The following is a 26980-nucleotide window of genomic DNA, read 5'->3' on the forward strand; positions in this document are numbered from 1 at the left end:
GTCATTATAGATGATATGGAAACACAGTTCCAAAGTACCTGTTAGCTGTCTGTGGTTGTCTTGCACAGAATTGAGTTCTCAACTGGCATTTCTGTGGGTCTATCTTGGCAAGAATTCTGTCAAAACATTTAATCCTCTTCAGGATACTCTGCTTTGTTATTTTTTACCTAATATCTGTCAGATCAAGTATTCTTTTAAGTCCTGTGTATTCAGTTTTAATGAGATTCGGCAAGCTAATTCCTACTGCTTTAGAGTCTGGAGAAGGAAAAAAAGAAACTCAGGCAAGAAACAGATTGTAATTGCTGTCATAGGAGAGAATGAGTCTTGAGTGAATCTTTTATTATATGAAAAGGTCCATCTTTGGTTATGACTTTTTGCATGTGAAATGGCTGTCAAAACACTTGCATTTAGATTTTTTGGCCTTGCTTGTTTGATCATTTTCACGTTTAATCTGAAATAACTTTCTGTTTAATCACATTTACAGTGTCTTTTGCCTCTAAAACTTATCAACATATGACATGTTAAATATGATTCTGCTTCTTAAAGATTAGATGAATTTGCTTTGTTGAATACAGTAATGTGTGGTATGCAAAATTTAGCTTATAATATTAATAGTTCATGTTTCTCTCTTTTGTTCAGGACCGTCACCAACTGACCTTGTGGACAGATGTGGCAGTGATTTTATTCACAACCCTGGAGCTTTGAAGTACAGAACCAGTGCCATGGAATCCCGCAAGATTGACTGCATTACAATCCTGTACTTTTCTTAACAATGGCAAACATGATTATAAACAATAGTCTTGCCTCCTGTATGGGGGAATGGCTTGTGAATCTACATTAGGCCTTACTTTTACCTAAAAACAAGGTTTGGAAGCTAAAAACGGTAAGGTCTCTTGGTAGAACATAACAGAACGATTTTCCCCTCTATTGTAGTGGCCAACCATACAAAGGACTATAGTATTGAACATGACTCATGGGGAAGAGCCTGGCCCTGAAACACACCAGGATTCTGCTGTATTAACATATCTGGAAGGTTTACTCATGCATCAGGTAGCAGGAGGACAGGGTGCGGCAGCAACACAGAGTGGAAGCCAAGAGCAGAAGAATAAGGACGGCGGGACAGAGCATGCACAGCCTAATGGCACTCGACAGGAGCAGAACCGAACAAATTCCCACTGTGGAGCCTCGCAGCACCTCAGAAAGGCTCGTCTACTCAACTCAGAGGCTTGGACAGAGAGTGAGACTCCACGGAGAACAGCACCCTCCGTTTCACTGAATGGGCAAAGTGAAGACCACCACAGTGGCCAGAATGGCTCCTCCCAGGATAAAGGAGAGAGTACACTTCTAGCTAGTTTGCTGCAGTCTTTCAGTTCTCGACTTCAAAACGTAACCCTGCCACAGCAGATTATCCAGGGCTTGAGGCCACCGGACGCCCCCTGCCAGATAAGCAAGCCTGCACAAGAGGACAGTGCAGATGTGCCTTGCCACAGACCTGCCTTGAGCCACCTCAAAGGGTTAGTGAGCAAGAGCAAAATGCAGAATCACAGCAACATTGTGCCTTATCAACGTCGACGGTCTAGCCAGGAAAGCTTTTCAGAATCCCCTAAGGCAATGCGGAACAGTACTCCTTCCCCATCTCCCGAGTCTCTATCTTGTACCGAGCGCCTAAAAGCTGTGGCAAACCTGGTAAATATCAGATCCAGCCCCGTTCCATCACCCAAACCAAGTGTGGCATGTAGTCAATTGGCTCTTTTGCTCTCCAGTGAGGCCCACCTGCAACAGTACTCTCGAGAACATGCCCTTAAAACCCAACTCTCTGGACGATCAGCTAGTGAAAGACTATCAGCCATGGCCACACAGCAGACACAAGATAAACAAACTACAACTTCCAGCCAGACTCATGGACTAAGCCTCTTACACACCAAGAACGGAATACCTTCTTCACAACTGTTGTCAACAAACTCCAGCAGACAAAGTCCAAGCCTAACTTCAGGGCAAAGAAGGACAGAAGGTTCCATGCGGACAGGATATCGCTTTAGAGAGCGTCGACCTTTTGAGAAACAAGGCAGACCGTCACAGAATTGCAGCAGTCTCCTACTTCAGCTTCTCAACAGTCACAACACCTCACAACGAATTAATGGACAGGGTCACTTGAAAGATGACCTCTGTACCCTTGGCACTGTGGCCTCTCCGCTTTTTTCAGACAGCGAGCACTCAAACCCTGACAGCAGTCTCACAAAAGACAGCAGTGATGCTGAGAGCACTTACTCTAGTTGCTCTCCTATTGACCTTTCTTTAAAGAGCAGAACAAATTTACAAACACCAGTATCTACTTCGTCCTCACCTGTACTGGACAGAATCCCAGAGTCTTCATTAAATAGGTGGAAGCCTGAGAGTCCACCTGTCAAAGTGGATGCATGTCCAGAGATGAAACCTCATCACAAGGTCACTCTATTACAGTTGCTCTTGGATCACAAAAATAACGAGAGAGCAAACAAAGGTCTGGATAATCCAGATTTGCAGCATGATGTAATCCCTAAGGTCACTAGTGCATCTACAAGTAGCCAGAGTGTTTTCAGTACAGCTAGGTGTAAAGACACAAGTGAACTTAGTGGCCACTGTGGATTGAGTTGTAGAAGTCCCAAACTTTTGCCAACGTACACCCAAAGCCGAGACTCCAACAGCAGTGCATCTCCATATACACTTTATGGGTCTCCCCATTCTCAGTCTGTCCCCTTGGATCTTTGTAAAGCAAAACAATCCACAAGTGATGTAAGAGTAAAAGAACCTGCCTTTAGTGCTAGTAAACTGTTACAGAATTTAGCTCAGTGTGGAAAACAAATCCCTGACATTTCTCCTCCAGCGAAGGCAACTTTACCCCCTATCAAACTCATGACCCAAGAGCTGAAAGTTAACCATCCTCCAACTTTACTTGAAAGACTCACTGCGCCAATTCAGAGTAATAACCCACTGTGGGAAGAGGCCAAGGCAAAAACCTCAACTGCGCCCGAAGCAGCACAGCATGTCTCAGAAATTGAGAATCTGCTTGAAAGACGTACAGTTCTTCAGCTTCTTCTGGGCAATGCTCCTCAGAATGAAAAGGTAGGCAGTAAACGAAAACGAGAACATGGCAAGACCAATTCTTTGGAAAAACGAACACATCAGGCAATAGGCCAAGCAAATGGTTCTCCTTTGGATATTACAATAAAAACTGAGCCAGTTGATGAGGGTCATACGTATGACTATAACAAAATATCAAAGCAATGCCAGAATTCAGGGTTGGAGCCTAGAAAAAGCACCAGTTATCATTCTCACGAAAACATCAAGCAAGAACCACTGTCCCCAGAGGCTTCCACCAGAGATGGTCTTCTCTGTCATCTCCTAAAGAAACGACCCAACAAAGCCCTTCAGCCAAACAAGTTAGAGGACCTAAACAGGGGTTGTGTCAAAGAAGAATCATTTGAAACCCAGGGACCAACGATCCCAAAGAAGCGGAAATTTTCGGTAGAACTAGAATATCATAACTCCTCGAGTCATCATGCCAGGGATTTGGAGCATTCTGGTATCATAAAAGAAGACGACAGTGGTTGTTTTGCTGCTGGACATCTAGAGACCAGAGAGACAAGAGAGGCCAGAGACCCATCTAGCCCCCCAGAGGCAGACAGTCCACCAGCTAAATTTCCACCAAATGAGTCTAATGAAAACCGAAGTTTCAATGTTCTAAAGCAGCTGCTTCTTTCAGACAACTGCTTGAAGGAATTGTCTCAGCCCAGGGGTACATTCAGTTCACCATCACACGCGGTGCTGAATGGGAATACAATCAAGCAACCATGTAATGAAGGTGAGCTTCAAAACTTTCACCAGAGCCTGAGCCCCAGCAATGCATCTTCTAAAAAAGCAAACGTTCATAGGCAAGAATCTCCCCATATTACACAGCAGGAGCCTGCAAGGTCAAAAATCGATTACAGTATCATAAAGGATTTGAACGGCCCTGCAAGGATGGTTAATGGAGATGATCAAACACAAAAGTATGGGCTAGACTCACCTCGGTTTACCAAGACTAACCCTATTTTGTATTATATGCTCCAAAGGAGCAATGCACAACTGGTTAAAGAGGGGGAGGGACTGGAGGCAGGCTCGAGACAAATGCAGACAAAGGTCAAAAACGAGTCGTCAGGTAATACTGAGGCCTTTGAACTTTGAAACAAAAATTCACAGAATTACCTTGGAACACTTAGTTGTGATTCACCACGGCTAAACGGGTCATTGAAAAAAGTACTAGTTTTGAGTTTGTGAACCAGTATCTGTGCTTGAACTAGAAATGTGTTTATTCTCTCAACTTACCCGATTGCTACTTTTGTTTCTATTGAGGCATCACACATTTTTCACTTGAATTACATGTCATTTAGTTCACAAAAGGACCATGAAACCAAAGTTCATTTGAATATTTATAAGCACTGCTTTCCGGCGGATTTCTTTCTTACATTCTAAGCAGCAAAGGAAATACGTTTTCTATGAAAGGTGTGTGACAGATTTGCCCTCATGTATTCGTAACAGTATCAGTTCCCACTCTGTTTTCCACACATGGTTAGACTTTTGGCCTCAGGCAGTGAGTTATGATGCAACAATGCACATGACAATCTGTATAAACAGATTGTGCCTCAGCAGTTGTTAGTGAATATTCTTCAATTTACCATGCTGAAACGAAGAAATAACTATGTATTGTTACTTGTGTCTATGCCTGGAAGGCTTTAAAGGCTTGTCACCGTATTTATACATTGAAGTAAATGAAATCGGCCTTTTAAAAAAAGATAGGCATCTCTAATTGGTTCTGTATTGTTTGGATAAACTAACAGCAGTTTTAAAGCTGTATATCTTCATGTTTGGATAATATGGAATATGAATCCATCAGTATTAAAACATGGTGTCTTGATATCTATATGGTATGTGAAGTGTGTATACTTTATCAATCTCCTCTTTAATTTATCTCTTTCTCCCATTGAAAACAATGTTGTGATGTGCTATATTCTTTATTCTGCATTCTCAGCATTTACCTGTCAAGACAGCATTGGGTTTTTACAATACTCTAGAAGATGATGAATGAAAATCACAAGAGTTACTACAAATGACTGCTTTTTTTCCCTCATATGTTTTGTATTTGTGTATTTTATGAACAGGTCTTGGTATTAGCATGTCATAAAATGTTGTTCTATTATGCAAGAGATTGTTGCATCGACTTGAGACAAATCAGCCCAATCTCAGCTGTCTGTCATGTTAATAGACACGTTGATCTAATAAAGGGAGTGTTTGTGATATTAAGGCCATTCCCACAAAAATGTTTGCTCATGTGATGTTTTGCAGTCTTACATTTGACATGTTGTTTTTCATCAATTTAAAGACTCGTTATAAACTATATTTATGTACATAGCATAATCTTTATGAAAGACAGCTATTTTGTATGAATGAAAAGCATTTTAGTTTTGAAATTTCTTAAAGAGACTTCAAAGTAAATGCCATGTGAATATGTACTTTAGAGGATGATTTTTTGTCCTTCTTTTGCATGTGTCTCCTGATTAAACTATGATAATCTGTTCTGCAAAATTTTGTGTTATGTCAGATATTTAAGAGTACACTGCTGCCTGTTGCATGCAGATGCATGAGAAGGTTCCTATGTATTACTGGACATGGGGAAATTCAAAGTCTTAAGCATATATATATATATATATATATATATATATATATATATATATATATATATATATATATATATATATATATATATATATATATATATATATATATATATATATATATATATATATATTTGTATATTTTTCATGGAGCCCAATACATAAAAAAAATGTGATCTGTATGTTTGTCATGAGAAATAGACCGCTGGGCAAAATGTTTGAAGTTTTGAAACAAATGTGCATATGAAGATATTTATTTTGTTTTTACTCAATTTTATTTTTTACAAGGAGAAAACCAAACAAACAGGTAAACAATCAAGTTCCGTACTGTACAGTACAAAGATGGATTACACTGATGCTTCAAAGACTTCTATTGGTTTTAAAATATTGTTTTGATGCAGGCTAACTGCAATACATTTGAGTATTATTGTGTATCATTATTTCTAAAAATACATTTCATTTGGGTGTTTACTTGCACAGATTTTGAATAAAGTTCTGAAATGCACAATCAGAATAAACTGTCATTTGTCTTGCTAAGAGCTTTTTTTTCTTACTATATTGTCATAATTTATGTCTCTAGACCTGTGCTTGACCCCTGGCACAAAAACAGTGATCTTACATGCAAAAAGTAAGTTAGGAGGAATTTAAGAGTATGTTTGTTGTACATAAAAACCTTGTCTTTGGCTGACTAAACTTTGCTGTGACCTAAATTTTATCTGCTGGGCCCTGAGTCATGACCTTAATTCCTGCCGGTTGCAGTGACATACATAGATGTGAGTGGAAGTGATAGGACAGAGATGACCTCGTGCATCACTGGGGCCAACATCAAGACAGATCAGTGGACTGTAAAAAGGTATTCTGGAAGAAAGGGACACTCTGCAACAAAGAGCAACCTGCCTCGGGCCTGCAGGGTTGCTTTTTCTCAGGAAACGGAGGAGAGAAATCCTATTCCCTCACCTTCTGCTCTCTCACATCTAAATACTTAAGTTTTTAAAAGCTCAAAAATGCATGCATATTTTGTTGACAGGTAGCAGCGCACGAGGGGTTTTAATGCTCAAAGCTGGGAGAAGCACACACGCCTGTTTTTGAATATGAGCTTTCTTTTATGTTTTCCTCCAAAACTAGGTCATATAATGTAGGCCTATACCTCCTTTTATGTGTCAAAGTGAGGGAGTAGGGGGTGGCTGAAGTGAGAGCTGATGGGATTAACTTAAAGCAAAAAGAGGTTTGTGCTCTACATGAGTGAGAAAAAAAAATGCTTTTGGAGTTTCAGGTTATACTAACCGATTTGGTTTTGAATGTTAAAAAGCATAATAAATGGCATCATTTTGCCTGTAAAGGAAGGGATGATAAAGCTCTGAACAACTGGAAAGTGATGTCGGGAGGGTCAGTAAAGAAGCGGCGCCACTGATTAAGTGGAGGACACTCTTCACATTCCTGCTGAGTTTCTTTTACAGATCCTCTTCCTCGTAATTGGACAAGAGCTTGCGTGCATTTTTGATGGATCAAAGAAAGTTGCACAGTTGGCATGAATCTGCCGATGTGGAACAGTACATAAAAAGTATGCTGTGCTTGGCTGATGATAGCTAATGCCCCTTGTTCTTAAGCTGGTGATTCTAAATCATACCTGCAATTTATGGCTCTCTGAACTTCTCGCATGGAATATGACTTCTTGGCTCATTTACAGCCCATTCATGCCCCTTATTCCTGAAGTCTCCACTTAAACAGGCCTTGTAACCTTAAGCACAAGACTTTGCAGTATGCGTCTATGTGCCTCCATCTTTACTACGACTAAATTTAGCAGTGAAATTTATCTCATTTCCTCATGTCGCTTATTTTGTGATTCATAACAAGGAAATGTGTGTGTGTGTGATCATGCATATTGCATGTTTGATCAAACAGAAAAGTCAAAGAGATTTCATGTGACCCAGTTATGCCTATGAAAATGACATGAACATATATCTCACATTAGATATGCCAGATTACTGAGGAGAGGAGAGAGAGAGAGAGAGAGAGAGAGTGCAGAAATGAACTGCAGAGAATAACATCACATAAGATGTAAGTAACTTTTATCTGAGGGCTTTCAGCCTTTTTTAGACCAAGTGTAAAAAGACACACACACACACACAATTTAATGCTTGTTTTGCACATTTAATCAGGGCTTTAAAGGGGTCTCAGAGAGTGAGAAATGTCCTCACTTTACTGTATATGTCCTCACTTTGGTGGTCTAAACCTCAAACTGGTCCTCGCAAAAAATAGTTGTACAAACACACACACACACATCCATATATATATGTATATAATATATATATATATATATATGTATATATATATATATATATATATATATATATATATATATATATATATATATATATATATATATATATATATATATATATATATACATACATACACACACACACACACCTGATTGTGTAAACCATCTGAACATCCACAGTGAGTCAAGCACAGCAGGATTTGATGCTCTCCCGGTATACATTGTTCTTGTAGTAAAAAGGAAATAACTAACCTTGAATGGTTGCAATAGCTTGCTTTAACTAGATGGTCTGAGGAGTTCAAAAGGGCAGCAGAGGTTAAAAAAGACCTCAGAGATGGTTTGTGTGCATGTGACTACAGAAAGTGGAACAGTGGGGTTTTGTTTGCTGAGGAAAAGGCAGACTGTGTGACACTGTACACATTCTCCTCCTCTGACTTCCACTTTATTTGATCTTTCAAAGATTACCCTTTCCTTCAACTTCTCATAACCTTTAGTCTGGCAGCGAACCCTTCCCAGCATAGATGTTTGTCAGGCTTGAACTGACAATAACCTCTTGCTTGCCTTGACTACAAAAAAAGGAACAGAAATTAAACAAATAAGTCTGAGACCAAGACCGAGGTCAAGTTTTGGAGCTTGACAACTATTCGTTTGTCAGAGAACACAGAGGGGGGTGGAAATGGCGCACAGAGAACACTGGCTTTGATGTCTCGGTCTGCGGTACAGTGGTCATGCACTTACAAAGGGTCACAGAATAAAAAAACAGAGCTCTGATAAACAGTCAGGTTAACTTATCAAATCGGATGCCATACATGTGAATGTGTGCAAATAGCAGAAATTCATTTAATAGGCTTGAAATCATCTGTATTTATGCATGTAGGCAAGTTGGTTTATATAGAACATTTCGTACACAATGGTGCTTAACATTAACAATAATTTAAGAACACAGAAATGAGTAAGAAAATAAATGTTTACATTACATTGATTTGTTTATAATCTCTATCAATCATTCATGAGCATAACATATATTTAAAAATGCATTTTTAATTATTTTATTAAAATATTTATTTAGAATTTTATTTTATTAATTTCCTCATGCATTAGTTATAGAGTGTACCATTTTGTTTTATTGATTTTCTGAGGTCAAAACACTATGACTGTGACTCATCTCTATGACAGAGAATGTCTCGTCTTTGACAACAAAGGCCTTTCAGACTCGTCCCACAGATATTTGCTTACAAGGGGGTGAAACCAGACATACTTGGACGGACCACCCTTTAATCAAAGTACAGGCTGTTGTTTGGTAAAAGGCTCAGGACTCTGAGGGCAGAGTAAGGTCACAGCTGACTGATTCTGCTTAATGTCAAGCAGGACACTGTGGGAAGAGTTTTCCAGTTGCATGCACACACGGGAGAGTAACAATGTCTGCATTCATCACAGCATGTCAGGCCTCTTCTTCACACTGTCTTTTAACTGTGCCAAGACATCAATACTATACCACCTCCATCCATAGTTAACTTCAGATACACACTTTAGAATATTACAGATGTTTCCAGGACATTATATTTGACAAATCATCACAGACTTATTATACGGTTATAAGTTCAATTTTACCCTAAAAGTGAAATATTTCACAATTTGTCTGGAAGACACTTAAAGGGACCTCTACCCACTAGTCATTAAACATAGCTAGTAATAAATCGCCTGTAATGTATAATGGTAATAGCAGAAAGGTGTCCCATGAATTTATGGACGAGTTGCGCTCTCTAGTGGTTAGTAGTGATAGAGCATGCGTTGATCATTCATATCTGCAGGACCTGTTTGTAGCAAGGACTTTACCCCTGAAGTTGGACGCATATTGCTAAAGTTTAGGCCGTCTTACTTTTTGCAATACACTAATCCGTTAGATTTTGGGTCATTTATATCCCCAACAGCACAAACTCGAAGACGTTCACAAAACTACAACTAGGCTACATTCCGTTTGATTCATTTGCATTTATGAAACACGTTACCACACTTCTCCGGACTCTGGCTTTTCAGCGTAAACCACAAACCCTTAGCATGTCTTCTGCTGTTCACGAAAACGTGAAGGTAAGCGGTGACAACGCTCTGTTACTCCGTGTTTACATTGCAAATGACGCGACGCGACCGACGACATATTAATCCCATACACATCTGATATACTTTTGCGTTTGAGTGGCCTAATAAGAGTCGACGATGTATTTTATGCAAAATTGTGCACTGTAAAAGAAACTTAAGATTTCAAACTGTTTTGATTTCATGTGAAAATAGTCACATGACCAGAGCTGTTTGATTTCAGTTTGCCCCTCTGAAGTCTGAGAAAGATGTCTGAATCATGTTCCTCATTAAGTAGGCTACCGTATTTGAGGCATGTTATTTGTTTGTTGGATTTTTACAATTTCAAGATTTTAATGTGTAATTTTTGACTTAAAACTGTACATTTCAAAGTTGCATTAAATTAGGAATATATTAAAAATAAATAGGAGTTTTAAACTAGTAGTTTTGCAATAGCTATACATAGAGGTAATCATTCAAAAAAAATTAAAATTAAAAATGGTCAAACATTATTTCTGTTGGATTCATGATGACCAACTGAGCAATATCTGACTCTGTAGTTTCACCCTGGATTACAGAAATAAAACATTTGCATATAATGTAGGGTAACATGGGGGAAGATGCCCCCATTAAGAACAATGTGGGTTTACTTTTAAATTGTAATATATTTAGAAAAAATGTGCAGGATGAAGATGCATCAGCCAATGTGTTATAGAAAAGAAATAGAAACATTTGCTAATTTGGTTGTTATAAAATGTAAAATATTTAAAGAGGGGGGTGGGATGGCCCCCCACTGGGGTAAATTACTTTTGATATATTTTCTACCAGATTTTTTTTTTTAAAGCTCACTCTTTATTACTTCCAGAATTATTATGGCTCTCGGCTGGAGACTTCAGATGACTTGCAGACCAATGCTGCGTGTGTCATGCCCTCCAGACCCATGGCCAAGAGTGCATGTGAAGCCCTGAAACAAGTCCACCCGGATGTTTGCAAGAGGTACAGCAGCAGCACTGAGATTGTGCCTTAAAACTTTAGTTTTGTCTGATTTGTTTCAGTAATGCACAGAAAATAAATCTGCAGGTATTTTGGCTGTGGCCTGGTGATTCCAGAGAAGCTGGAAGGATGTACGGTTCTTGATCTGGGCAGTGGATCGGGGAGAGACTGCTTCGTCCTCAGTAAACTGGTGGGGGAGAGCGGTCAAGTCATTGGACTGGATATGACGGACGAAATGGTACTTCAAAGTTCAGAAACAAAAGATCTGAATAATGTCAACCAATGTATAAATGGTATAATTGAAAAGTGTAAATCAATATGAAAGAAAGCGCAACCATTAACCTTTGTATTTGCTCCATAATTAGATTGTTGCCTCGCAAAAATATATCCAGTACCATCAGGAGAAGTTTGGATACTCAAAACCAAACACTGTGTTTGTGAAAGGATACATGGAGAAGCTCAGTGATGCAGGGATACAGAACAACTCTTTGGATGTAGTTGTGTATGCACATCCTTAGGTCATTTATGATGTTTTCCATGATTTGTAAACCATTAATCTGCCTGTGCAAAAGTTGTAAAAAAGGCCAATCATTTTTTCTAGGTCAAATTGTGTAATATGTCTGTGCCCAGATAAGAGAACTGTGATAAGTGAAGCTTACAGAGTTCTAAAGGTGAGATATTTCCATCATATAGCTACTGATAATTTTCCCCTCATTCTTCTATTTATGCAACAAAACCCTTTACGAAGTCTTGCACTTACAAATGCTATGTTTCATACGTGTTTGATCTCATAGGAGGGTGGAGAGTTGTACTACAGTGACATCTATGCAAGCAAAGTCATTCCAGACTCTTTCAAAGAAGATCCAGTTCTGTGGGGTAAACTTGATTTCTTTTTGTTTTCTGACATTCTCTCATCGGTTACATTTTAGAACTTGCATTCCTTTTTTTGGGGCTGTTTAGAGTTAAGATTTATTAAGAGGGGGAAAAAAATGACAAAATTATGTCAAAATCAGTTCTCACTGGGTTCACACTGTTATTTTAGTATAATTCAGATTAGTATAATATCATTTTAATAATCATTAAATATCATAATAATAAAGGGCATAATATCATATCTAATTTCTATACATGTCTATTTAGTTTTTATTCAATTATTTTTTTTAGTTTGTTATTTTAGTACATCAAATTAAACTTAATGAAAATGAGAAAAGTTGCTTCCTTAAATTTTTTAAGTATGTTAAACTTGGATTTTTAAGTCATTTCAACTTAAATTACAGTTGAAATTGCTTAACTTATTTTGATGAGTTAAAGCAACGTAAAAATATATGTTGTCATAACTTATTGATCATATAATTTTTTACAGTATATACATACTATATATAACCTTGGTCCACAATTGAAACACATTTAATTGAAATTGCATTCTTCACTAACTTATGAAATGTGTCTCATCCATGCGAAAGAGAATTTGATTTTGCCCAAAGAAGTGGATTTAAATGAGTACGTGTTATTATCAGGTGAGGGAATGGCTGGCGCCCTCTACTGGCGAGATCTCATTGCTCTGATGAAGGACATAGGCTTCAGCACTCCCCACATGGTTGCAGGCAGTCACATTGTGGTTCACAATCCTGAACTTCAAAAAAAGACTGGTAACCTATTTGTTTACATTTTTTTTTATTCTTATTTATTTTTATTTTTTTACCAATTTGTTTGTGTATGTGCTTGCATTATAGCTGAACTGCATTTGTTTTCATGTGCCATTGAGCTTTTATGTAACGTGGATGCAGGCAGATGCTTTAAATTCTAACTAGTGATGCTTTGACCTGTGACGTATCATAGGTGATGTTAAATACGCATCTGGAACTTACCGGATCTTTAAACTGCCTCAAAACTCCATCAAGAGCAAAGCTCTGGTCACATATAAAGGAACCGTGCCTGACTGTGCTGACTGTTTTGAGTTTGATGCCTCTCATTCTTTCAAGGTAAACTTCTACTACTACTTCTTTTTTTTTTTTGGTATGTTAGTATGACTTATTCAGTGGTCGGTTTTGCTAATTCGATTCCAGGCGAAAGTCCCAGTGGAGGTGGATGCCGAGATGGCCGCCGTCCTCAAAAACACTCGTTTCTCTACAGACTTCAATATTACGATGTTAGACACTCCAGATCCAAACCAGAGCGGAACTCCTCAGGTAAATGTGCTGTCTTGTGCGCATAGCTTATTCATTATCTTTTGGTAAATAAGGCTTACTTTACAAGTTATGATATATTTTTTTTAATAGAAGCAATAAAAGGAATTACTTTTAATCATAGTTTTAATTTTTCCAGTATTGCCACCTTAGCCCGTTCCTTCTCGCGGATAAACTGGGCTCCTCTGTCAAACAGTGCTCAAAGACAGGACGCTAAGGTAAATGTGGAGAGTCTGATGGGTCATGTGATGTCTGGATCACTTGAGAAAATGTGGTGGGAAGTGAGAGTATATGGTGTCTGTAGTGCTCAAATGATCATTCCATATGTTTTCTTTAAACTTCAGGAAGCTTTTTGTCCTGCTTATTGTAAAATGACTTTTAAAAATGGTAATCGCAATAACAGCAGCCTCAACAACAAAACAATAATTATTATTAAAATATGAATTACATTAATATGTGAAAAGCATGAGCAAAGCTATCCACTTTTTATTCAAGAAAGAACAAAACCAAGATCTTTGTCAATGTATTTTATTTTTATTTTACTTGATTTGTACTTTTTACTTCTTTTTTTTTTAAATTGAACTTTAAAACCATTGCAACAGTTCTCTTTTCTTCTTCTTCTTTTTGTGCTATAGTTGAAAAAATGTAAAGCAAATTGTACTGGCCACTATTTTTTTGGCCCTTAGAAGACTTAAAAAGTATTGGCACTTGTTTTCCATTCTGACTGAACTACGGCAGTGCTGATATTGATATCAATACACAATAAAATGTATTTTTGCATTTATTGTTATTTTTATTTTTTTTTAAAAAGTTTGTTTGTCTACCAAGGAGACGACTGTCAATGAAGTGAATTCTTGAGATCACATACTCTATGAGAAATAGATTCTTTCCCCACATATCACATGTTAATATCACTTATGTAGATACTATTGTTTTTTTATTGTGCATCATTATAAGCTGTAATGTGTCAAAATATTCAAAAAGTGTGAAAATATGATTTTGTTCCGTGTATTTAGGTTGCATAAAATACTACCTTAGAAATTATCCTTAACATACAATTGGTTTAGAGGTTGATAATTTTATTTAAAAAAAATTTAAATGTCGTTTCCACCATAATTGTATTGATCAAAATACAAAAAAAGCAAATGACAGAATGAATTTTTGTGATGGATAGATATTTGCTGTTGTTAGTAGATTAAAAGTTTATCTAAAAGTGTATTGAATATTTTTTAGTGTCAAAAAGAGCTCTTAGTCAAAGAAACGCCCATTACATTTATAAGCAACATCACATTGATGCTGATTCCGAGAAGGGATATATGTTAACTTCACTTTTTGATTTCCCCTATTCCTAAAAATGACGTGATTTTTTTTAATAGCAGGATGTAGACTGATGTCACTTTCACACACCAGTCTCTTGAGAAAGGTTTATTGCCAGTAATAGGAATTTCATCATACTTTTTAACAACCATGCACATACTGCGTTTTACCTAATAACAGTGCTATTATGATGAGTAAGATTATATTTAAGATCATGTGTAATCTCAGTATTCTTGTTCGTATGGTTTAATTGTGTCTCGTTTTATTGAATTGCAACCTTTCAATTCGTCACGTGGTTTAATCAGCAAAAAGTCCTGATGCATAAATGTAATTGGACTGTAGGTGGCGCCAAAATCCTCAAAGTGTTCCCACATTAGCTCCGTATTCTGTGCTCGCTATGTTATTGCATTTTTATGGTTCTGCAGTTTGCAGTGCAGAACCAATATGATTAGTCAATGATAAGGGCATAAAGCAGTCATAATTGAATGATTTGAAGAGGCAAATTACCTGCAGGACAATTCATCCCAAGCAATCAATGAGCATTTCTGAATCTCATTTATAGTAATTTACTTAGAGACTTGCTAATATTAGCCTGTAAGAAAAGAAAAAAAGTTAATAATGACAAAAAAATTCCTCTGGATAAGTCTTATCCAGGAGTGTGTTATTTGAAACATTGCACATGACAAATTGAGTGTGCACAGGTTTATTTCACCTGGATTCTAGGTGTTGATTAAGTCTCAGGCATATATCCATAGAAAAAGCTTATATTGGACTATCTCACCAGAAATGAGTCGAATAAACTCCCTGACTTCTCCTCAACGCTCTGAGAAGGAGTGCTGTGACATTCCGAGTTGTGTGGAGGAAGCAGGTGTGGTTTAAATGTAAACACAGCACTGAGGAACGGCTCTCATTGTCCTGGTTTCACCTCTCCTAAAGTGCTGGGCTTCTACCGCGTGCCCAGAATGTATCCCATTACTCTCAGCCACTTAATGCTTGACGATATCCAGAGCTAAAAAGCCTCTACTGTCAAGAGACACTGTGAAGGGAAGAGTAAGCTTCAATGTATAAGACCACACACTGATTCCAGCATGATGCTCGTCTTCTGAGCTGGTTCATGGATTAGTTTTCAATGACGTAAGCTGGTGTATTGTACTAGAAGATTGATAAATAGGAACTGTGCCAGATATGTCTGCAAAAGTGAATTTCACATTAATTACCAATTTCCTTTAGATGAAAGACCCTATCAAATCAAAATCTAAGATTTGTGGATACTAGTTCAAATCGTAAGTTTGGGGTTGGTTTTAATGTTTTTGAAAGAAGTCTTTTATGCTCACCAAGGCTGCATTTATTAGATACAAAATAGAGTAAAAACATTATAATGTTACAGTTCAAAATATATTTTTTCTATTTTAAAGGTACACTATGTAACTTTTTTTGTTCAAAATGAACAAAATTTTAATAATGAGCCACAATCCTTACTTCAAAATGTGTTTTTGTCTTACCCCGATTCACTATGGTAAGCCTATTATACATATTTTGTAATTTAGACCGGTCGGCATGGTTTTCGCGAGAAATTGTGTACATACGTCACTCGCCCGTGGGTATGTCATCATATGCGCAAATAGACAAAAGTTGCTTTTGTTTGGTGTGGGAGTGGCATAGGTTTAGTTGTCACAACGAGTGAGAAAGTTTGACATGGTTCACGACGCTAAGGGAATGTTTACATGACAACGATGTAAAACAGACGACAGCGTTGTCAAAACTATCCCTGTTTGCACGGATCTGCAAAAATGACTAAAAAGGCTTTATTAGGCATACAAGGCCAGTAGTTGGCAATATCACTTTTTGTCAAAAAGCACGTAATACGTGCATGCGTGAACATGTAATACGCATGCTCATGACATCATCCTTTTCACATATTCACGTTTTGGTGTCATGTAAACATACCCTTAGTCTCCAACCTACATCTGGGGAATCACCCATTTAAAATAACGGCAAGCAGAGGAGAGTATGTGGCAAGAAGAGAACACAACAGAGCTCGTAATAAAACTAGAATCAACATTGGCTTTGATTTTGAAATGTTGTAAAAGCGATGTGGAGATGGCGTTTTTATTACTCAACAGGTGAGTAAGGTTGGATTTCTTTGAACAGATAAATTGATATATGTAGCTCTCTAACAGAGTTCAGTGTAAATCATTATCTATTGTAAAGGGTCATTTCATTATAGGTTGTTGTAGCCATTTGTGTAGGCTATATGTAGATGCCGCTCCAGACATTTCGACGCTTCTGCCATCTTGGAAGAGTTAACATCACTCACACTGACAAATCAATGAATTTTAATTGAGAATGTCACAGCATTGTGCTGCCTATGGCTGTAAAAACCACAGAGCTATAAATTCCAGATGAAATGGGATAACCTTTCAGAGGTGAGAATGTGCTGGTTTGTCTTTTCATGTATAACTCAATATGCAGAATTATCACATTAATAATTAACTAAATGCAGTGAAAATCATCTGCTAATGTTTATTGCAGATATAGATATTCATACATGTGAATAAATAGGTTGCTGATGAACAGTAAACTTGCTCTCAAGTGGTCATAGACCAGAGTCGACCTTTCCAATATGGCAGACAACTTACGTATAGCAGCCCATAGAAACAGACACTGAGGCATCGATGTATATATGTATATATGTATATGTATATATATATATATATATATATATATATATATATGGTTGTAGCACTGTGCTGGAATTTATATTCAAGGAAGTAACGTCGTCAGCTAGTCAGCTTGAGAACCTTTCCATTTAAACTGGTTATATCCCTTAAGCCTAGTAAGTGAATGTTTTAGCACAACCAAAACAATGTACTTCCGCAAAATACATGTTTTTTTTTACCGCTTGAGACTTAAGTTACATCATTTAATATATTTTAGAATTATATTTATTCCAGTGATCATGTGATGGCAAAACTGTATTTTCAGCATCATTAGTCCTATCTTCAGTGTCACATGATCCTTCAGAAATCATTTGAATATGCTAATTTGGCGCTTTAGAAACATTTCTTATTGCTATCAATGTTGACAACCATTGCGCTGCTTAATATTTTTGTGGAAACCGTGATACAATTTTAATGTATAGAAAAACAATATTTATTTATTATAATATTTATAATTTATTTTAAAACTTTTGTAACATTATTATGTCTTAACTGTCACTTTTAAAAAAAAATCAATTTAATGCTTCCTTCCTGAATAAAAGTATGAATAAAAAAATAAAAATAAAAAAAAGGTCCAATCAAATGCTTGTTAGAATGAGAATGTCCACTCCTTCTTATACCACCTGCTTTGACTAACAATAGTAAGTAAAATAATTGTTGTGGTCCTCTATGGGCGCTACACTGACCAAGATAATCTAGATGCATAAATGAACACCTTCGCAATTCATAGCCGAGCATACTTCTAACCACACATGTCTGAGGCAATGCTTGAAGCTACAGGAGCTCAACTGAGTCTCAGTGAAGAGGAAAAATAGAACGGTGCTCTTGACCTGACCTCAGCCCCGCTCCCACAGAGCCTGACCTGCAGGAGAGGCTGAGGGATATCTTACCCATGCTGCTTGACTAGCCAACCGAGATCAAAAGCGCTCACGGCTCCCCTCCCCTCCTGTCCCAGCAAGGAGCTGATAGAAGCGATTCATGACCAGGTCGTGACCCCTGTGTGCCAGGCACGGCTGAGGACAGACAAGCAGCTTTCCTAAGCAGGTTTTTGCAGACTCAGACTGAAGCAACCACATCTTTATCAGAGCATTTCACATTTCCTGGCTATAAATCATGCTGTTTCCTTTTTCATTCACCTGCTTTTCCTTTTAGTTTTAAGGTAAATTGTGTGAAAAATTAAATCTCAGTCTTGAAGTCAATATGAAACTTAAGGAATGAAACAGGATATTCAGCACTTTACAATAGGTTCCATTCGTTAACGTTAGTTAATACATGAACTAACAATGAGCAATACATAAACATTAAATAAGATTTATAAATGCTTTAGAAGTATTTTCATTATTACTTCATGTTAACAAATGTATAACTTTATTGTAAAGTGTTACCTAAACATGAAACAAATGTAGAATATCTTATATTTTAATTAGAATTTTGATTTAATGCTCTTTTAAAAGGTGCAATATGTATGTGTTTTTTTACATTAAAATATCCAAAACCCACTAGCACAGTGGTATAAATTTTGTTCAATTATGTACTTACATAATCCCTAATGTTTCCAACATTGTTTAAATCCAGAGAAATATGTGTCACCTGTCAATGGCATCATGTCCACATTTATCCTAGTTTTCTGCTTTTACTGCCGTTGAAACCATGGCAACACAGTGAGTCTCATTAAAAATTCGGAAGTAGTAGTTGTAGCGTAGCACGCAACTCTGTTGTTGTTTCTAGCAAGGCATTTTGTTGTTTTCAGACAGTCTTCATGGACCACAATTTTTCGTTATCGTTTTCAGTTCTGTCGCCAGAGATGACACCAAGAAACGTAAAAGGTAGCCAAGAAGAGTTTTGGACAAAAGGATAAATTAAATGAGGATCAATATCGGTGTCATGTCCTAACATTGTTTAACAAGTCTGGTAAAAAAGTCTATGGCAGTGTAATTAAATACACTGTGTTATACATACAGTAAATAGTAAGTCAGCCTTTTTGCAAATGCTGTGAGTACGTTCAAATGTACTTTTAGTGTGATTGTTTTAAACACGTAAAACTGCACTGTGTTTACCCCACTATTTAATTCGACAAATAAAGTGATGTGCGAGTAGTAATTTAGCATTAAACATACGTTACTTGCGGCTAATTCATTAGAATGAGAAAAAAACCTGTGATCAAACGTAACAGTTATAAAACTTTATTTCATTACCTCATCCATGAACATGATTTGTGAGTCCCGTCGGATTGATTTTCATCGGCAGTGGAGGTGAAGACGACATCCCATCATTCCACGCTCCTTCACAGCATCAGCAAGCCATGCCTTTGTTATTGTTTTGAATATGCAACCTCTACCTGCAAAAAAACCCATCAGATTACTTTTTTGCAGAATACAAGGAAAGGAAGAAGAGAAGAAGCAGAAGAAGAAGCCCAGAGTCTTCTGAAACTAACAATTTTATGCTGTGCCTAACAGGAAGGGACTAGGGAAAGTACCTATTCTTGATTGGTCTCTTGCAACCATTTAATGATGCACTCAAGACAAAATGTAGGCTACCCTAGCAGGTCTTATTAGGTCACCATGGTCCTTGGCACACAGAATAACTTGATAAGCAATTATGGTTTTAAGACCCTTTAAGATAATATTGCAGATCTTGGATTATCTCATGTCTGCAGAGATGGAAACGAACATATTTTGATACCAAGGAGCATCACGTAATCAATTCTGATGGAAAACACACCCGGTCAACAGGACAAACCCCAGAAGAGACACAAAAGAACTTACATTTTAAAATAATTAAAGAAATCAGAATATATTAAAGAAATCAGCATGTCAACGAATAATCATAAGAAATATAACGATTAATGATGATTAAGTGAACACACAGATATCAATGAATAAAAGATAAATAAGATTCATACAGTTTAAAAAATAAATAAAATAAAAGTCATTAATCAATAGAATAAAATTGAATTAATTCTAATACGAATAATTTCGAATACACAAACACTTTGATGCATTGTTTAGCTTTGGTCCTTTCGAATCCTTTGATAAGCAAATATTTTTGTTCCTCACTATCTGCCTTTTGTGACATTGTTCACTTCACAGGGGCCTCTTTTTTCCTCTCTTTCGAACGTCCTTTCGTATAGTCTGCGAGTATACGTATTGATTCTCGTTATACTTCCCAGCATGGGGCAGCTTAGTCCTTGTTCAATGTCGCTTTCTGTTTTAATTAAAAGGTTATTAATACGGTATCAGGCGAGGAGATTAGCCCCGCGGTTATTGAAGGAGAGCTTTGTGGAATCACAATGTCCATTCTCTTGGGCCCTGTCAAATTTATCAGGTTCAAGGGCAACAATAGGCACTAGAATATCAGCTAACAGATCCATGGAAGCTTTTGTCTTGGCCGGCAAGAGATCTAAATTGCCCTGTGTTGTTAAGCTAAAAGCTTATTCAGAGGAATGCTAAAACCCTCGCCTTTGATCTCTCAAGCAAAAAAAAAAACGGATGAAGGAGAAACAGAGGAGAAACAACAATAGTGTTTGGTTTGAAGGATTTCATTATTCCCATTTGATTGCTTGCAATTGGGTCACTGGCTCGATAGTATATCTGGATTTGTTGCGCTACATATTCCATTTCATATCAATGCAAGTGTCGGTTAATAAGGGAAATCCCACATTTGTAAGACAAGCTGGAGAGTGGAAAAACAGGGGTTTTCCTGTTCCCATTGTGAGTTTTTTGATGGTCAAGGACCTTGCAGACAGAATGTCTTGGTTAAACAGGACTGCTTCCAAATACAACCATAACAGTCCTTAAATCACCAAATAACCTTTTATTGTTCCACTGTCTAGACATTTTGTGATTACAAGATAATTTAATATCCGATTTACGCAGGCTCTAGATACTAGTGATGTAGTCTTATTTTTCCTCTAAAGATAAAGAAATGGGGGACAACCTGAATGATAAACCTAATATCATTTTTATTTTTTTAAGGCAGTAGATTTTTTGTTAGGAGTGTCAAGGAAAACTTGCCCTCTGTCATAGGCCTACTGCTCATTATTACAGGGGTCATACCGAGGAGCTTTATCGCAAAACTGCGCCTCTCAATTAACCCACAATTCATTCTCTTCCACAGACAGGCTGTTTACTGTCACAAAAACTTCAACTCAAATTTATTGCCTTTGCAATATCATAGGTCTGCTAGCCAATGAGATGTCTTTGTTGGGATGCTCATAAATGCGTTGTGCCCTAACTTCCTTTGTTTAGTTTTATAGTTTTGTGTGCTAGTATAATGTGACCATTTGAAGAACACGACAGTTTTATTACAGATTCTCAATAGGCAGTAATGCTTTCAAATGTCAGAAGACAATAGCAGAGCTCACTGCAGTCTGACACTTTATTTTTTCATTTATATGCATTTTTATATTGATTATTTAGAGTTTGATTAACAGTTTTCATTTGAAATTGGGACAACTAAAATGCTTGTGATTTATTTTGCAGTAAGCTCGCTGCAAATAGTACTATGTGTACTGCACCTGATGAAATATTACCGCACTGCCATATGCGTATGCAAATGAAAGACCAGCGGGAAAACGGACAGGTCAGCTGATTGCAAACTGGTGTACAGACAGAATGGATCTTGTGAGTCAGTGTGGTATTAATATTATTATCACTGTCAAAATTCTGTTTTCATGATATTCACTTTGCATGAGCACCTGGTGGGTGGGGACCAAATTCATCACAGCTAGTGTAGTGCATCTAGAGTTACATGCAAGCGTTACTAGAGCACTCCAAGATTTATATTTCAGCACATCCTTACATAAACATCTCAAGACTGCGGATACACACAGGCTAAGAAAATCACAATCCCCTGTGGATTCTGTTATGGAATTGAGGACAGCAGAAGATAATAAATTGTTTAATACAATCAATGTTTGTTTAATTCTTCACTTGACACTTTGCTAATCCCCGCATTAAAAACATAATAGCCTACCAATAGCCTACTTCCTTAGCAAATTTTGCTATCAGTCATTTGGGTGTTTGCAAACAGCAATTATGTATTTTGTGGGCGGAGCCTACCTGGTGGCAGAAAACGATAGGCTTATCTCACAATTCTGAGAATAAAAATAAAAATTGCGAGATAATCTCGAGATTCTGACTTTTTTCCTCAGAATTGCGAGTAAATGACATACAATTCTGACTTTTTTTTCTCAGAATTGTAATTTAAACTCACAATTGCGAGTTATAAAGTCCTAATTGGGAGATATAAACTCGTAATTGCTAGAAAAAAGTCAGAATTGTGAGACAAAACTGTTATAGGTTTGAATGGTATCTAAAATGTTATGTTTAAATATTTCATGGCTACATTATGCCCTCAATTAACTGCATATGTAAATTTATACTACAGGGCAGTTGAATGCTTGAATCTGATTGGTTGATGAACGTTCTAAGGTGTGCAATTATTTTTTGCACACCTTAAAGTAGTTAAGCACGGCTAAAGTAGTTCCAGCCAGGCACTGCAGGCAGGTCTTGACCGCATTACAGTTCCATATCACTTCGCTAAATGATTTCAGTTATTTCAGACTACAACAGCAAAAGAACCAAAACCCAGAATGACACTGGCCTAGCAAATAAATATAGTAAACAATGGGATAAAAACTAAAAAAACTTATTTCCATGTTTTTTTTTTTGCCACAAAATTTGGGAAAGCACATAGGCCTACTCTCTTTCTTCCGCTCTCTCTCCACTCAAATGCACACACATACAGTGCGGACACACACTTGCACAGAAACGTTTTGTCAGCCCAGCCTGATCTCACGGCAATTCGTACGAATTCTACGAGGTGGCTAATTCGTACGAATTCATACGACCTCACTCATACGAATTAGTAAGATTTTTGCTAAATTGTACATATTTTACGAATTGCCCAATGACCCAACCCATCACGTGGGTTTAGACAAATCGTACAAATTCGTACAAGTGAGGTCGTACGAATTCGTACGAATTAGCCACCTTTTTATCACTCGTACGAATTCGTACGAATTGGTAAAATAGTTTATCAACTTAAAAGCTACATGGCATTTCTCACTAGCAAAGTTATAAAGGCGCTACAAATGTAAAAATATATTAAGCGGTTTAAATGTTGACTATACCAAGATGTGATTTTATATAGTTTATACTCTTTATTATGTACATAAATGGGCCAAAGTGAATAAATTTAGACAGGTTGTGAACCCGGTTTTGTTCTTAGGCAGTTGAATATAACTTTTGAAAAAGTCCAATACAAACGTTACTGCCGCTCACGGAAACTGTCACAGTTGCTAGGCGACAAGAGGAGTCCTCTGTAGGCTGGACCGTCCCATTTGCGCTCAGTCCAACCTTCGCGGCCTTCGAAGTCTGAGTCCTTCGAAGAATGCAGCCTTTGAATTGTGACACAGCCAAAGTTTTACTCTTTTAAGTCTAATTCTACAGACTTCTGATGTGTTTGGGTAAAATTTGAAATGAACTTTTACAGAAATTATCCAAAAATAGTGAGTGAGACATCCGTTCACTTACATTAACGTTACTGTAATCGCTTTCAAATGAGGCTTATCTCTTTTCAGTTTACCAATGTTTGCATTGATTTTTATTCAGTTTCTGCCAGTTTTTAATCGTGTTATTAATAATCTAGCATTTGCTTTGAAGAAAGACAGCATATAAAAGATCCAGTTCTTTTCCTATGGGACCTTCTGCAGAGCTTGTCTGAGAGGGGGGTGGAGTTTAACAAAGGGTCATTTGGTGCACAGCTGAACAAATCCAGCTGCTAGTAAGGTGTTTATTTATTATTTAGTTTAGTCTATTAACTCTGACTTGTTCATTTATAATATTTTGTAAAAAATCGTATAAAAAGTGTCAGACATGAGGTCAGGCGGTTCTGTGTCATAATGAAAAGCACTTTTTTTCATAAGGGCCTCATGGGTGGAGCAAACACTTACTCCACTTGTCATGTGCTGTGTTGGCTTGAGTCCAAATGGACGTCTAATAGACCCTATTCTAGAACCTCAGCACTGAGGTCTAGATCCCCAGGGTCCGATTAGTCTCAAGAATAATTCTTGAAAAATGCACAGTGAAGACAAGGTTGATTCTAAAATAGGTTCTAAGCAGCTACAGGAGTGAGTGTGTGGTCTCGAACAGACATGAGCAGTTGATAGTGCACTAAAAGCCACTCGACTTCTGCATATCTTGAGCTTTGACTATAAGTGAAAGTATTAGTTCAAGTGGCATTGCTAGAAATAGTATTCCTTTTGTGAGAGACTGGCTCAGAGGGATATTTATGTCTTGTGATTGCCTTAAGACAGTGTGAGGAAGGCAAAGGCCAACGGAAACGTATCCTGATCATATGAGCATGAAGTTTGTGTTTATGGTGAAACACTGATGTTCTGTTCACTGAGCGAGCGTGAAACCAGATGGAAAAGTCTGCCTGGGTTCACAACCTACCTCGAGGCACGGTAACTTATTTTCACTGCTACAGTTGGACATGGAAAATGATCCTTGTCTCGTTTGACATCCAAAACATACACTTGGATAAAAGTGAACAGAGTAGAGGCATGTGACAGAAGTGAAATTCTGACTTTTTTTTGTAAGTTCACAAAGGTAAAAAAAAAAAAAAAAACATTATAAATGCATTACATTATTGCTTAAAGGGAAAGTTCACTAAAAAATGAAAATTCTTTCATCAGTTACTCACCCTCAAGTTATTCCAAACCTGTATAAATTTATTTCTTCTGCTGAACACAAAAGATGATATTTTGAAGAATATCGGTAACAAAACAGTTGTTGCCCCCTTGACTTCCATAGTATTGAGTTCCAAGCAAAATGGGGTCCATCAACTGTTTGGTTATCCATATTCTTCAAAATATCATCTTTTGTGTTCAGCAGAAGAAAGAAATGCATACAGGTTTGGAACAACTTGAGGGTGAGTAAATTATGACATAATTTTCATTTTTGGCCAAACCATCCCTTTAAGTTTGTTCAGTGCAAAAATTGCTTCTCATTGGCAACAGTGGCTTGATAAAATGACAAATTCAGTCACTATACTGTTCTGGGGTGTTCATTTAGATATGTGGGATTAATGGGGAGAAATAAATTCAAATTTTGTACAAGAAACACAATTTTTCCATTTTAAATATGTATGAAACACTATACTGTCATAATGCAGTGCATTTTTGTCTTTAAATAAATTTCAGTTGATGAAAAACGTAAAAAAGTTTAGGTAAGATATGTTTCAGTAAGATATATATATATATATATATATATATATATATATATATTTTTTAATAGTAACTGTATACATTGATAAAAAGGATTTCTATATAAATCTTTTTTTTTTTTTTGTACAGAAAAGTTCATCAAAATATCCTGAAGAAAACATAGCACAGTTTCCACAGCAATATTAATCAGTACAACTGTTTTCAACAATAAGATATGTAATATTTTACATATTAATAATAATAATAAGAAATTTTTCTTGAGCGCCAAATCAGCATATTAGAATGATTTCTGAAGGATCATGTGACACTGAAGACTGAAGTAATGCCTTCACAGGAATAAATGACGCTTTAAAATATATTAAAATAGAAAACAGTATCACAATATTACTGTTTTCACTGTATTTTTTGATCAAATAAATGCAGTCTTGGTGGGCATCAGAAACTTACCAACCCCAAACTTTTGAATGCAGTGTATACCATAGGGCAATACCACAATGAAATAGTGAAATGAATACAATTATTTTTACTGACAAGTATGTTTTCATTTCAATTGGGTATGCACCGCCCACCTGTATCCTTCTACTTTTAATCAACAGTACTTCCTCCCCAACCCTGACTAATTTTAAAAAAGTGTAAAAGAGATAATAGGGCTCTAATTTGGTTTAAATGCACATCCGTGCACACGTGCTAGTGTTAAGCTCGAGGTCACAGAGGAGTGACTGACTTGAGCTTGTCTGACTGGGCCTCTTGAAGCATGGCCTTTGCATTCCAGTGCTCAGACAAGGGCCAGCAGCTCATATGAGAGAGAGAGAGAGAGCAAGAGGGAGGAAGTTTCTGCAGGGAAGGGATTATGCACAGTTTCCTCCCCCTCCCATTCGCTCTCTCCTAGTCCTCCACAAACTATGTCGGAAAAGCTCTAGAAACTTAAACCTGCTCCTCAGGTACACGACCCCGCCGACAGGATTATGCTCTCTCCGCGTCTGCTGTATCTTCTGCGCTTCACTTACTAGCCTTTTTTTTTTTTTTTGAGTCATGTGGTGAAGGAAGGGCCGATCTCATTGGAGAACGGATCGGAGAAATTTACAGCTGCACAATGCTGAAGCCGGTTTTCTGCCTGACAGGCACTTAAAGCGATTCCACTCATGGATGAGGTAGGGGGTGCCGGGCGGGGAGGGGGGTAATAGATCGTTCGCAGGAAGGGGGAAGGTCGTTTCACTTCTTTAGCACCAAGTTTCTGCGTGGTCTAGACAGCAGTTATTTCAAAACCTTAAATGGAATAGACTGTGTTAAAGGTGGATGCTTCACTCCCTTTATGATATACAGGCTAAAGGCATGGTAAGTGTGTTCTGCCTTCTTTGTCTACACAATTTTGTTCAGAGAGTAAAGTGTATTTGCGCCGTTATGGCATGGACATAGACTTTAGCAATCTTTTATTTTTTTTGTGATCTTGTATTGACTCTTCAAACAAGCTCTGTGCCTTATCAGCTGAA

At 37.3% G+C, this 26980-nt stretch overlaps 2 protein-coding genes across 5 annotated transcripts in view; both read left to right on the forward strand.

The window, feature by feature from the left end:
- nrip1a (nuclear receptor interacting protein 1a) overlaps positions 1-4939 on the forward strand; it is a 35829-nt gene extending 30890 nt beyond the window's left edge. For 3 of the 4 annotated variants that reach the window (XM_084126581.1, XM_084126583.1, XM_084126582.1), the window contains exon 2: positions 640-4939. In XM_084126581.1, coding sequence (XP_083982707.1) covers positions 967-4203 — 3237 coding nt within the window. In that variant the 5' untranslated portion in view covers positions 640-966 and the 3' untranslated portion in view covers positions 4204-4939. Of the gene's footprint in view, positions 1-615 lie in introns of all 4 variants that reach the window. The other variant, XM_084126584.1, reaches the window with a different exon arrangement.
- A 4832-nt stretch (positions 4940-9771) lies between these two features.
- The window catches only part of LOC311090942 (arsenite methyltransferase), a 49461-nt gene continuing 32252 nt past the window's right edge, over positions 9772-26980 (forward strand). The window contains exons 1-10 of the mRNA XM_084126588.1: positions 9772-10059; positions 10910-11040; positions 11125-11275; positions 11403-11539; positions 11639-11708; positions 11832-11913; positions 12555-12686; positions 12877-13019; positions 13104-13226; positions 13363-13441. Coding sequence (XP_083982714.1) covers positions 9967-10059; positions 10910-11040; positions 11125-11275; positions 11403-11539; positions 11639-11708; positions 11832-11913; positions 12555-12686; positions 12877-13019; positions 13104-13226; positions 13363-13440 — 1140 coding nt within the window. The 5' untranslated portion in view covers positions 9772-9966 and the 3' untranslated portion in view covers position 13441. The remainder of the gene's footprint in view (positions 10060-10909; positions 11041-11124; positions 11276-11402; positions 11540-11638; positions 11709-11831; positions 11914-12554; positions 12687-12876; positions 13020-13103; positions 13227-13362; positions 13442-26980) is intronic.

This window comes from Abramis brama, assembly GCF_963993115.1.
Source record: "Abramis brama genome assembly, chromosome: 10".
NCBI classification, from domain to species: domain Eukaryota; kingdom Metazoa; phylum Chordata; class Actinopteri; order Cypriniformes; family Leuciscidae; genus Abramis; species Abramis brama.